This window comes from Ambystoma mexicanum, chromosome 3q, assembly GCF_040938575.1.
Source record: "Ambystoma mexicanum isolate Mex_15411 chromosome 3q, UKY_AmexF1_1, whole genome shotgun sequence".
Lineage (NCBI taxonomy): Eukaryota > Metazoa > Chordata > Amphibia > Caudata > Ambystomatidae > Ambystoma > Ambystoma mexicanum.
In genome coordinates this window covers 596,844,641-596,858,475 of record NC_090926.1, presented here as the reverse complement: position 1 = coordinate 596,858,475, position 13,835 = coordinate 596,844,641, and the positions used below count along the sequence as shown (strand labels likewise).

The following is a 13,835-nucleotide window of genomic DNA, read 5'->3' as shown; positions in this document are numbered from 1 at the left end:
CCTGTCCCCCACAATGGTATGTGTCGCCGCCCCCCCCTTTTCCTGCTTCTCTCCCCTCCAGCACTACTCTGAATGGTCATCAGACTTGATTTATTGGTCCCCTGTTTTGTCCTTCTCTTTCCCCCTCACCCCTTCCCTTCCTCCCCTCCCCATCTCTTGTTAAATTCCAGCACTACCTCTATTGGCGTCAGGCATAGTAATTGTAGCTGCCTGTCTCTCTCATCCTACTGCCCTCTCCTCACCCCCCCCGTCCTTTTGTTAAATTTCAGCCCTACCTCAATTGCCGTCAGGCATAGTAATTCTAGTTGCTGGTCTTTCTCACCCATTCTCCTCTTCCCTCTCCCTATTACTGTTTATTAGCACTTACTCTTTCATTTGTCCCGTGACTTTATGATAGCAGCTGGTTTGTTTCTCCCCCTCTCCTCCTTGTTTCTCCTTCCACTAACCCCTCCGGGCACTACTCTGAATCGTCTTCAGACCTAGTCTATTAGTCGCTTGTGTTATTCTTCTCCTTCACCCCCTTCTCCATACTCCCGCCCCCCTCCTCTTGTTAATTTTCTGCCACTACGTGAATTGTCTTCAGGCATAGTAATGTAACTGCATGTTGTCTCCCCTATTTGCTCCTTGCACTTGGACTATCTGAAATGACGACAGGCTGATTATAATAGTTATTTTTCACATTCTGAATCGTTTCAAGGACTTGTAAGAATGTAACTGTATTTCTCCCATGTTCTTTCCCTCCTTGAAGCGCTTTGAAACACATTGTGTATAGGCGCTATACAAATAATCAATTCAGTTCTACTGGTTATCTTTAAAGATACAGAAGACGTGAGCAGCGAGACAAGCCCCTGTTAAGGTGCGAAGGAAAGAAGCCATGAGTGCCAAGTTTAATTCATTTAATAGTATTAAATATGAAAAAGGAGCTAAAACGCGTTCTCCTGTCACATGGGGTAGATGGAAATAGACCTTGGGCAAGCAGCACCAAGACTTGAAGATAATAACGTGCTCGTACTCCATACCGCAAGGCCGAGTTCAAAGACAAACTAATTTGCAGAAGGCATGAGCAATGATGGATGATTGGCTAATTGGGTGGGAAGGCATGATCAGGTCCACCCACTGACACCTGGGGGTATCCGCTTGCGTGCTGCTAGCGAGTCGAATGTTCTAGAAGGGTGCAAGCGTGCCAACCAATTATAGAGGGCAATGTATTAAAGAGCCCTATAGTTTGAGAGCCAATGATATACCATGTACCTAACAAATGTTGAGGATGACTTGCACTTGGGGCCGTGGGTTGGGGGGGGGGGCAAGTTGTCCACCTGTGAAGATCCACTGCTGGGCATCCATCTGTTCCCTCCAGAGATCCTTATTCTGCCAGTCAAACCAAGAAACCAGAACCAGGGACAACTGTCACCTCAACTAGGGGACCAACCTGCTGCACCAAGTTCTTCATTGAAAAGGTACTTTCTGAAGACTAGGTACTTACTTGGTCTTGCTGCTTTGTTCTGGTGTTCGTGAAGGGCTGCAGTTAAGCTGTTACTTGCACACCTCAACAGGGCACCCTGAGTCCCATTGGGGTGTACAACCCATTGGGCTCTAAATTGCCAAACAAACTGTTACCTGCATACTTTTAGGGCATTCCTTGGGAGTATGTCAAAGAAAAAGATTATTAGAATAAAACAAGATATCTCACAAATATTCTGAAGCAGGTAAGTACTTTTGGTAATCCCCAATGTAAAGTAAGTTAACCCCTTCCTGGAAGGAAGACCAAACACAATGTTGGAGAGAAGAAAAGTCAGTCAGGGAGCCAGGCCAAAGTCAATTGGGCAAAAGTCTAGTTGAGCTGAAGCAATTCTTGCAGGTAAGTAAAAGTCTTGCACAATGTTTTAGAAGTCTTTGTAGAAGAGAAGAAATCAAAGCAGGGCCACAAGCTGATTAGGCTTGTGAGGTAAACAAACTGTTAGCAACTCTACAAAAGCAACCAAGATAAGTCTCAACTGAGAACAAGTGAGGTTACACAACAAGAGGTAAGTTCTCTTAGACTTAGCAGTACCTTTGGTTAGAAGAAAAACGGTTTTAGCTGGCTTCTGTTCCTGTGCAGCTTCTGCAGATCCTGTGTTCTTGGGCCTCAGTCGTGAGGACAAGAAGGACGACGTCTGGAGGACTCCTGCACTGCAACGGGATGGTTGGTGACAGAAAACACCAACTTCTATTCAGTGGCACTTTGCGGTTTCAGCTCCTCGTGTCTCAGCAAATAGCAACACTGCAGACTCTTGGCTGTCGAGATGGGCTTTCCTTGCATCTGGGGTCAAGCACTCTGTTGAGTTGGCTCAGGCTCGGTCAGTCCTGCTTCCTGGGAGTTTAGAGGATCTTCCTGGAGCTCTTGGCCAACTTAAAAGTAACACACACAATCTGGTGTTCCTCTCCCTGGCTCTTAGGTTCCAGCAGCAACTGCAGTGGAAAATCAACCAGCTTCAAGAGGATGTCCAGGTCGCTTACTTTGGAGTTGATTGGTCCCACCAACTCAAGGGGAGAAGTCGTCCTTGCAGGGCTTCTCTAGTCAGGCCAATTTGGAGCTTAAGCACAGCAGCAGGGCTTCACCGGGCAAACCCACGGTCCAGAGGTTGCAGCAGGCGTCTCTTCCAAGTTCTTCTTTGGATTCCTTCGTCCAGTGGTCGACTCTGCCTTCCAAGCCAAAAAGCCTCGGCTTTTATGCAGGTTTCTCCCATTCATTCCAGCCTAGCTGCCAGTCACATGTCAGGGTGGCTGTCCTTGCCGGACAGCCAGTCAGCCAATCAACTTTGGAGTGCATTCCTGTAACCTAGAGGATTAAGCACAGGGAGTTTCGGGCACCTCCCTCACTTCCTGCCCCCGCCAGACATACTGGAGCCAGAGGCGGGCTTCACTTGTGAATCCTGCCAATGACAAAACAAACAGTGCTTTACTGCAACTGCGAACGCAGCCCGCGGTAAAAGCACACCACAGTAGTTAAAATTAAATCACTGCCACCAGCCATTCATCGCGGAACTAGACAAAGGGGATACTGAGTAACCCCTCCAGCACCCTATTGTAAGAAAGTGTGTGCTGGGTCTAGAAAGTTACGAATGCTGCTCTTGGCAACAGTAGTTTATCCAAGAGAAGGTATTTAAACCTGAAAAACTTCCCTGTGCCACTGCACTGAAGGTGCTGTGTGACACAATGTAAAAGATAATGCCTATGGAGTTTGTCAGACTCCACAACCAAAAGAAACACAGACAACACATAGAATTAAAAGTACATAGTCCCAAAATTCAGCAAAAGAGCTGGGGGTCTCTAAGGTGGGAGAAATTTAGCACTAAACTGAAAATTCTCCCTAACACCACATTAAAGACCCTGAATAAAAACACGGGGATATCACGCTGAGAAGTTTAAATAAAATTAGAAATTTGGGAATCTCTACTCCTATGGAAATACTGAGAGAGACGTCGGAAGTCATCAAAAGCTGGCCTTTCATTCTAGATCTGCATGTGCACATACCATCGAGGTGGCTACTTTCATTGAAGAGCATATGCTTGATGTCCTTTTTATAACGGACACATGGTTCACAGATGTTTCACAGGCTGCTTTCCATAACTTACTACCTGAGAATTTTCAAACTCAACATATTGATCGTGTGGGTAAATGCGTTGGTTGTATTGCAGTTATCTACAAAATATACAGCATATTTCCCATCTCAATTTGCTCAAATGGGAAGGCGAATCACAAGTAGGGCAACTCACCATTGAGTTATCCCCAAACTCAGCCGCCCATGTGGTACGTGGCTACAGGCCCCTGGGATCTTGGTAGATTCTCTTTTACATCACTTATTTTTGTTTGTCTGCTTCCCCACAGGGTCCAGTTATTGTGTGTTATTTCGCCCTGAGGAAGGCAACCCTAATCTTGTTTTTGGAATCACTTGCCAGACAGGTGGCTTTTTTGCCGAAACGTGTTCAAGATGTCTGTTTTAAGTTTTTGTTTTCATTATTAATTTTTTGACACATACATGTATAGTTTCTGTAATCTTTGCTTTTTTTTTTTACAATTCCTGAATTAAGATTACTGCTTTTGTGTTTTTTTGCTTTTGTGTTTTTCAATTTAGCATATCCTTAAAAAATATTTAACTATCTATGCACTTTGTGTTTATAATGTTTTCTTGCAAAATAAACATGTTTAATGTTTTTTAACTGGAGAGTACCCTGATTGCTTTCTGAGTCTGCAATAGCCTAAATGTAATGGTTCAGTGATACCTTTTAGGCACACCAATCAAATAACTTACCACATAAGCACTTTTTCAATTGAATTTACAGCAGTATGGACCCTATTGGTTTTGTTTAGTCTACAGTCCCTCTCCATTACTGCTCTTTGCACACCTCCCCCTCTCTTTGTGTTGACCTTGGCGCGTCGACAGCCTGGCCTTCTCCAGCGGGATCAGACGGGCAATGATGCAGACAAGAGCGTCCTTGGATCAAGAGTTGTTAGGGAACGGGAGCACTGCGGCTCCGGTCGGCGACGGCACTCATCGACAGTGGCGGACAATTGTCCGGGCGCTTTTCTTTGGGATTCTGTGGCAGACCTCGTCTCCGGTCGGCAGCCTGTCGTAAGTCTGTGTACCAGGGAGCTTTGGCAAAGGTCAGCTGGTGCACGATGGTCCCCTCGTAGCTCGGGAAGAGGGCGCCTTACCAGGTCCTCTCTGGGTCAGTCCTTGAAGACACAGAAGCTTTTAGATTGATGAAGGAGAGCAACAGCAATTCTTCTCTTCCAGCAGGGCTTCCAGGTCAAGTGTTTCACTCCAGTTACTCTTCGTAGTTTGGACTTCAGCTCTCAACACTTCTGAACACGATTCCCAACAGTGAGAGGTGCCCAGATATACTGTTGATCTCCCATTCATTCTGCTGGGTCACACTCGAGCATCCAATCACTACGAAGGGCATTCAGCAGTCTGTCAGCCAATCAGGCGCACAGTGCATTCCTCTCCATCCAGACACTCACAACATTGAATGTGGATTCGGACAAGTACCACACCATTCAACACGACACACTGCATTCATACCAGTTTCGGGCAGAGCTATCTCAGTCATTGTGTCAAACACCAGAAACCAGACATCTACAACAAGAAGTGCATATTAGTCACACACTCTTCACCCAGGTCCCACCCACGGCGTACCAACAACATGCGGTCATTGGGAAGGCTCCAGCCAGTCTGGTCGGCACTTCCCCACACTACCATATATGGAACTTACAGCCAGTCAGGGGGAAGGGATAGAGTCAGGGCTTGCCGGGACTTCGGGAAGATCAAGGTAACAGGCGATGGAAGGCAAGAGGCCACGGGGGCCATCTTGTCTCCATCAGGAATCTACTGATGCCAATGACAGGGCCTGGGCAAAATGGAGGACGCCCAGGGCACCAGTTCATTCCGCATGGAGCTGCCACCAGCCCGTACCCTGCTCTGTGGGCCACACACAGCTGCCCAAAAACATACACTAGGGGCACACGGTTGTACCCCCACCCTTGGGTGCCGTAAAGGTATCCCATGGGTCTGTTCACCAAAATCAAAAGAGCTGCACCGCCAGGAGTCCCACATGAATTCCTGCACGGAAAACACGACAGAACACACAATAAAAACCAGTAAAGGACAAGGATACAGAGGCCCTGTCCCTCTGATGCATTTCCAACATCACAGGCCCGCACGAAGAGTTTCTGGAAAACTTCTCAAATCTTTGTGAACTTTGGTCCTGTGAACCATGGGAAGGCCCTGTCCAAGGCTTCCATTTCCAGATGGCTGTCCGGCTGTATCACCTGCTGTCACCAGTTGTCAAACCGACCGCTGCCTGGCCGTCAGAGAGCCCATTCCATCAGGGCGATCGCGGCTACAACTGCGTTCCGGTCTGGTGTGCCCCTGCTGGGCATCTGCAGGGCTGCTACGTGGAGGTCGACGCACACCTTCACGAAATTCTACCGTGTCGACGGCGATTCCAGGGAGGAGTCCAGAGTCGGCCTAGCAGTGCTGCGCAACCTGTTTGCTTGAAGGTGAGCCTGGTGAGGTGGTAAGAGATGCTTATGTTGAGCCTTGCCACTTCCCGTGGTTGTGCATGTGTGTACTGCTGTGTATTCGTTATTCATGAGCATGTGAATTCATGCTAGACCCCATGCTGGATAAGGGACAAGTTACTTACCTGTAACTGTTGTGCTCCAGCATGGGTCTGGTATGGATTCACATGCAAACCCTCCCGCCTTCCCCTCTGCGGCTCTTCTCTTCGACCTACTGCCACTTTACGTGCCAAATCTGAGGATGGCTGCTTGAGGAGGTGCTTGGGTAGAGGGCAGTCATTGGCTGAGGGCAGTATGACCCAGAGCTCAGTGATAGGTTGTTAGGAGAAAGACAGTTCAGAAATGAAACTGAAGCTGATTTTTCTTTTAATGAGGATTCCCAGCCTGACAAAGGGGAATATTTATGAGGATGTGAATCCATGCCAGATCCATGCTGGAGAACAACCGTTACAGGAAAGTAACTTGTTCCCCCCAGAGACAGAACTTGTAGCAAGTAAGTATGATGTCTTTGTTGGAGAAAAATGGTGTAGGGTTTTGGAGAAGTAAGCACACGGACTTTAGGCCTGGGCGAACCTGTATTGGCAAACTACCAAACGTGCTAATAAGCACACCAGCAGCAAAGCAACTCTTCGGAAGTTCTACCAAGAGCCTCGCAGTACCTTAAGCATGAAGATCAAGTTGCAGCACGAAGCTTCCATGATGCAACTGCAGCAGACCTGGTCACTGGATTCTTGGTCCAGCAGGCTGAAGAAGGGGGTAACGTGTCTTTATACCGAATCTTGTATATCGAATCCCACATATATCTAAACATATATCTTGAAAACCTTTATATTGAATGCATTTCTTTTGGGGTGGGGGGCGGGGTGTTCCCCCTCCCCCAAACCCCTGTCTCCGACCCCTAAAAAGCCCATTTTGACTGTTTCCCCAAAACATTTAACCCTTTACCCCACCCAAAATATATTCTATATAAAGATTTTCAATATATGTTTAGATATATATGGGATTCGATCTAAAAGATTCGGTATAAACACTGTATACCGAATAAAGGGACACTGGATGGATCTTCGCAGCAGCAGTCAAGTGGAGAGGCTTCAGACAAAGGATCCTTCACAGTGCTGTGGTTTTGGCACCCTTTTCAAAGCACCAATGAAGAACGGTTACAGCCTGGTCGATTCAGCTTGCTCTCTTGGCCCAGCCTTCGGATGAGGTGACTTCAAGGAGCGGAATCTTTACTCTGGAGGTCAGGAAGGAGTCCATCAAAGTGTTGGGAAGATTTGATCTACGGAAAGCAATGCGCTGTACACTGGCCACAGATGCCAGGGTATTGGTGGTGTGCAGCCTGTGAAGGTCACAGCTCATCGTGGGGTGGCCTTGGGAGCCTGCACACGGTTGGTCCCACCTGTCTAAGGGAGGAAGGCGACCAGATCAGAGCTTCCCTGTCGCTTGGAACTGAGGGCTGGAGTAGCAGGGGTTCACTCGATGGCTCTGGTGGTCTCTGCAGACGTTCTCCTCCTCTTCTTCAGAATGGATCTGTCAGTGGTACCCTGAGGTCTTCAGCATCATGGTCGTCATTTTATTGCAGTGCAGGGTCATCCAGCTATCTAGTCACAAGATGCGTCTCGCCAGAGCGTCAAACCACCAACTAGCAGGACCCAAATCCTGATGCCGAAAGTGCCATCTGCAGCAACCACCCCTGGTGGTCGTCCAACTGAACCAATACACACATTAAGTGGGCTCAGCAGGTTCAGAAGCCTCTGATGTAATGAGTACAGGGGGTGAGTTTACATACCTGTTTCTTTGCCCACATCCTTCCACAGGGTTAATCCAGCGCAAAGTCCTAATCCTACCTCTCCATTGCATGGTTGTGATCGGTGAAGTCCTAGCCAAGGTTGTGGGGTTGGGACAGGACCGCTTAAGAACTTTGCTTGCTTTGTTATTCACTATTTTGAACACCGCATAGACATATCTTAAGTGGAAGCAACCATTAGGCACTAATTGAACTTGTTTTATCATTAAAAAAAATAGTTTTTTGCTTGCAACATCTACATTTGTTTGTATTTTCTTGTAAAAATCGCTAATCCGATTAAATCAAGTAATAATAATAAAATAATAGAAATAACATTTTGAACACTTACATGCTGGCTTTGCCCACACTGGTTCTGCCTTCCTTAAAAGACTTCTAACTCTAAACAAATGGCTAATTTTGGGACTTGATCAGGGAATGACTTTCCATGGATGGAGTATTATTCGGTGTAATTGTGTGTTCTTTTCGTTACTTACCTCATTCAAACTGGGTTATTATTACTTATCTTTGTTTTCTTCACTTGCTTTATTACATTTAATTTACTTTTCAAAGAGATCACTAGAAAACAGTAATTTTTCACATCCCTGAGCACTTCTGTGTCTTTGATAAAAGCCTGATGCATAGTCACATAGTGATTAACTTTGAAAGTGTGATTGTTTAAACGTAACAGTAGTCGTATATCTGGTTCTTGGGAGAGGATGCTCTTTGGCATTTTACTCCCAATCACTGTTAGCCAGGGACTGAAGTTGCTTGGAGTCCTGAAAGGGCTACCAGTTAAACCTGAACAATCCATCCAAAAGCTGCCAGTTTTCAGGGTGTAGTATCTGCCTCAAAATACACCAGTACCTAAGTGGGGGTGAATTTCAGCAGAGTCCTTCTTTTGTCTGACATGTAAACTTTTGTGTTACGATCCATGTTTGTCCTGACCTCACTCTGTGTTTCTGGTCTTTTCTCCAGGTGTTCGCTTCAGTGAGTCTGCTGAGAAGGCTGGAAAGAAGAAGAAGAAAGCCAAAGACCTTACGCCACTGCAGGCCATGATGTTGCGCATGGCGGGTGAGAAGGCTGCATGTCCTTTCTCTCATTATTTCACCCTCTTACTCCCATTCCAGCTGTCTTATTCCCTTCTGCTTTTCATTCTCCTTCCCTAGTCGCCAACTCTTTCCTCTACTTTACCAGCCCTCTTCCCTCCTTTCTCTATTCCCTCCACTCTGTCCTATTACTGCTCCCAATTATTCTCTTTAAAACATTATTCTCCTCTTTTTTTTATCTCTTCTTTTAGCTCTTCATCTTCTTTAATTCCACTCTGTTCTCATTCTCCCTTCTTTGGCTGTCCCTGTCTTGATTGCTTCCCTCTCCCTTCTTCTCTAGCACCTGCCTCATCCCTAATCTTCTCTTCCTCTTTACTTTCCTTCTATTTTTAATTTGACTTTTCAACCTTTTTGTCTTCCTCTTCCATACTCTTCACCTTTCTTTTGTCCTCTCTTGTCTCACCACTCGCCTTGGTTAATTTACCTGTATTCATTCTCCCCCCTATCTTCTCCTTCTTTCTTGGCCTCTTCGCTTACCTTCATTCTCTCCCGCCTTTTATTTCTGTCCTTTCACTGTTTTATCCATATTACATCTTGCAACCACTTATCACATTTGTTTGTGTTCCTTCCTCTTCATCTCGCACCCCTTCTGGTCTCTCGTCTGTCTGTAGGTCAGGAGCTCCAGGAGGAAGAAGACCAGGACATGGATGACTATTCAGATGACGACGACGACGACGACGATGATGATTCCGATGACAGCAATGAGTCTGAGTCTGAAGAGACGCAACGTCGCCCAGAAGAGTCCCGTCCACAGCCAGCCCCAGTTGCAGCCACAGCTCCAGCTCCAACTCCAGCTCCAGCTCCAGCCTTGGCTCCAACGCCAGCCCCAGCTCCAACCCCAGCTCCACAAGCCCAGATACCCCCAGCTATGCAGATGACTGTGCCACGTTTGCATGCACCCCCACCTCTGGGCATTCCGCCAGCACCTCCTCTTCGTCCTCCCGGGCCACCCAGCGGCATGCCACCCGGTCCCCCACCAGGTAATAAAGCCTTGTTTTCTATTGCAGGATGGAGGAACCAGGGCCCTGAGATTTCTGTAAGCCCTCCAGTTTCCAGCAACAGATACATGCCTCTTTCTTCCACATTATGAAAAATACCTGCCTTGTTAACTTGGTCTGTGCCCTCACTCCTTGGTATTGCTTTGGCTATCTCTTTCAGCAGAACAAAAAGTACACCTCCCTGTGAGTTCTGCCTACAGTCTTTGTCTAGGGTGTTGACTCAAAGTATACAGCACATCTGTTTGTATATGACTTGAGACACACATCTTTGGAATAGCTTCCTTTCTTTTCTCCCCCTTTTCCAGGCCTTCAGTTTTCTGCACATCTCTGTGCCTTGAACATTGGCATCTGTCTTTGGTCCTCGGTGCTTATCCACCCCCCACCCATGTTGTCTTATGACCCATGTAATGGGTAAATAATACCAATGCATCACATTGCTTGTCCATCCCCTCATCCTTCTTACCTCCCTCCAAGAAATGATGAATATTGTCTACTGCCCCTGTGTAATGAGCAATGCCTGTGTGTTGTCTTGCAATCTTAATTATCCAAGCAGAACGCAGCCTTCACGTCGACCTGATCACTTGTCTTGTCAACAAGGTGTAGTTCCCTCTCTTTGAAACTTTTCTCTAGATGATCTATCTGTTGAGAGCCAAGGTCTCTGTGGGCTCTCTCAATTCTGCTCGCTGTCTGATAAAAAAACTCTACTCCGCAGGTGCTCCTCCATTCCTGCGACCACCTGGAATGCCTGGACTCCGTCCACCACCACCACGACTCTTACCTCCAGGACCACCACCTGGTCGGCCACCGGGGCCACCGCCAGGACCACCTCCAGGTCTGCCACCGGGCCCTCCCCCCCGGGGACCACCACCACGTCTGCCGCCTCCTGCACCTCCAGGTACTCAACCATTGAATGTAAAAGCGTAGACATTGAGTGTAAAAAATAAATATATATTAATAGCCATCTAGTCTGAGATTTATAACCAGACAGGTGGCGCTTGTGCTTGGAAATCGTTTTTACATGATGTCTAATCAGAAAGAAGCAATAGCCCTCAGAACATATGTTATGTTATTTGGCATTTGTATAACGCCTACTGCCATTGCTATGTCCTCGAAGCGCTTTGAGGATGAACAGCCTTTCACAGAATGTAGTCTGAGTTGAGAGGTGGTGAGAGGAGTGGTAAAATGTATGTGTGCGTTTATAGCCTCATCGAAGATAAAGTAGGCAATGTCTAGGTCCCTAACAGCAATTCTATTATAAGTTGTGGGACGGGTGCTGTGTCAAATTGTGCCAAGTTATGTGAACAAATGGAACTAATTTGTGTGGCACTCAGCTGTATTCTACGGGTGGTGGCACTAGCCAGAGGGTAATATATGTTTTTTAGTGTAGGGTGTAATCGGATAGTATGCATGTCAAATGTGTGAGGCTAAGCGTAATGTAATATAGGTTAGGAGCCTAACCGAGGCACAATCCAAGTGAGGCAAACTACACACTGGCATGATTGAATCCGCAATCTAAATTGGAAACCTAGGCCTTAAAATGAAAGTTTGATCAAATGCAAACAGTGGCATGGTTCATTGCAGATGTCATTTACCCTGAAGAAGCTGTAGATGGCTAGCATAGCGCTAAAGCGAACATGTAAACAGGGTTGGATGGCACCCTTTGCCTGCTGCCCTGTGGGAGAGCTTCAAATATGGTGTTCCGGGTCATGTGACCTGGGGTACAGCAGTGGGATGCAGGGCGGATGAGCAAGGGGGAGGGGAAAAGAAGGAGCTGTCTGCAAGCAGCCTGGGAGCGTGGTGAGGGCGCTGACTCTGGAAAGGCCCAAGATGGCCAAAACGCAGGCAGAGCAGGCTACTCATACCTAGGTTCTTACCCCAGTCTTGTGGCAGCGGAGAAAGGACTCAGGGTCTTGTAACCGGGGAACACCAATGTAATGCGCCGTTCGTGGGCAGAAGGGCGTGGGGGAGGAACTTGCTGCAGGCAGCATGGGATGCCCATGATGGCCAAAATGCAGACAAAAAGGGCTACTCGTGCCCAGGTTCTTACCTGGGTCTTGTGGCAGTTTAAAAGGAGCTGATGCACTCTCCGTCGCCCTGTCCCTTTGGTGTTCCACGTCTTGCGGCCCGAGGAACACCAGTGGGATGTGGCGAGCGGGGGGAAAGGAGGAGCTGGCTGCAAGCAGCCTGGGAGCATGGTGAGGGTGCTGACGCCCCAGATGGCCAAAATGCAGGAAGGGAAGGCTAATCATGCCCAGGTTCTTACCCAAGTCTAGTGGCAGCGGGAAAGGACATCATTGTAACATCCTCAGGGAAGAGTGTACAAGTACTGATTCCACTTGCTGATTAATACTGAAGCCTGTATGATATTTCCAGTGCTGTATTTCTGACTACTTTTACCTCCCCTTTTATCCTTGCAGGTATTCCTCCTCCGCGCCCAGGGATGATGCGGCCTCCTTTGGCTCCCCCACTGGGTCCTGGTCCGCCGGGGGTCTTCCCACCCCCAGCCTTGCCTGCACCAGGAGTAGCCACTTCCAGTGTGTTGAGTGCTCCGCCTAGCTTGATACAGCGGCCAAACAAGGAGGAAGGTGGTGGCTCTGGAAGTGGTACTGTTAGCAGTAGTGCCACCATTGAGAAGCAAGCCACCACCACCATTAGCGCCAAGCCCCAGATCAACAACCCTAAGGCTGAGGTCACCCGCTTCGTTCCTACAGCCCTCCGTGTGCGGCGGGAAAACAAGGGCGTAACCCCACAGAGGAAGCCTGAAGAGCCGGTTGTGCAGGCTCCCAAGGCCACTCCCAAGACTGGGGCCCCAATGCCTACAAAGGATGACATGTATGAAGCATTCATGAAAGAGATGGAGAACCTACTATGAGCTTAACTATGAATGCTGGAATTGGTGGGGTGGGCATTGCATTGATTTGCAGAACTGGCTCCTCCATGAACCACACACCACCCCGCTCTGCATTTCACTGGCCCTTGGGAAATGACGTCCCTACGTATTCATACAAAAGTAATGAGGAGGCCTCTTTCATATTAGGACTTTCCCTTGTTCCCGAGGGAATATGATGCAATGATTTTTCAGTGACAATCTCTGATTAATTTCAGCACAATTGGTTTTATCCATTTTCATCCATGTTCATAGCTTTTTGGTGCTAGTTCCTGAATCAAGTCCTTTGCAAGGAAGAATGGAGAATGTCCTCAGTGGAGCCACCTTTGTGAATGCATTGTCTCATACAGTCTTGTGCTGTTTTGGAAGTTTTTTATGTTTCTTTCTGAGGCTGTTTTTTTCTTTTCCAATTGTAAATATATTTTTGACCTTGTTTTTAGTTGTGTCCACACTGTGGTGTGGGATGGTTCATCTCCAGTCTTCTGGCTCTGGAGAGGTAACCACATTATTTCTGTGTTCTCCTGATGTATCATAAAGTACAACTCTTATCCCTGCGGCTTCTGGTTATGCATTTTAGACCGTGGTGGCATACAGAGCTCTCGTGATTGTAGTGTGTGATTTTCGGAAATGTATTTTACATTTGAACTGTGCCTGGGATGCTATTCATTTTCCATTGTATATGGGATTAAGAGCAGGAATCTGGTTTCAATGTGGTGGAGAGATTTTTTGCTTGGCTCTCCGACAACACACGGATGAGAGAAGAGGGTTCTTTCCGAGACTAAGCCAGCACAGTGCAGTTGGGTCAATGGAAATGCAGACAAAAGTCTGCGCGACACGTTTTGTAATGAATTACCTTGAAAGCATGAAATGATATTTTGAAATGAAATATTTTATTTATATTGCGCTCATACACAAGTGTTTCAGAGCGTGAACCACTCCCCTATGCATTTTATTATCTTTGCAAATAGTGCTGAAGGACCTCTTATATGCCAGCT

General features: G+C 47.2%; 1 protein-coding gene across 1 annotated transcript in view; it reads left to right on the top strand.

The window, feature by feature from the left end:
* The window catches only part of WBP11 (WW domain binding protein 11), a 114,461-nt gene extending 101,067 nt beyond the window's left edge, over positions 1–13,394 (top strand). Inside the window, exons 9-12 of the mRNA XM_069654455.1 lie at positions 8,825–8,920; positions 9,567–9,935; positions 10,666–10,848; positions 12,371–13,394. Of these exons, the coding sequence (XP_069510556.1) occupies positions 8,825–8,920; positions 9,567–9,935; positions 10,666–10,848; positions 12,371–12,825 (1,103 nt within the window). The 3' untranslated portion in view covers positions 12,826–13,394. The remainder of the gene's footprint in view (positions 1–8,824; positions 8,921–9,566; positions 9,936–10,665; positions 10,849–12,370) is intronic.
* Positions 13,395–13,835: the final 441 nt, after the last annotated feature.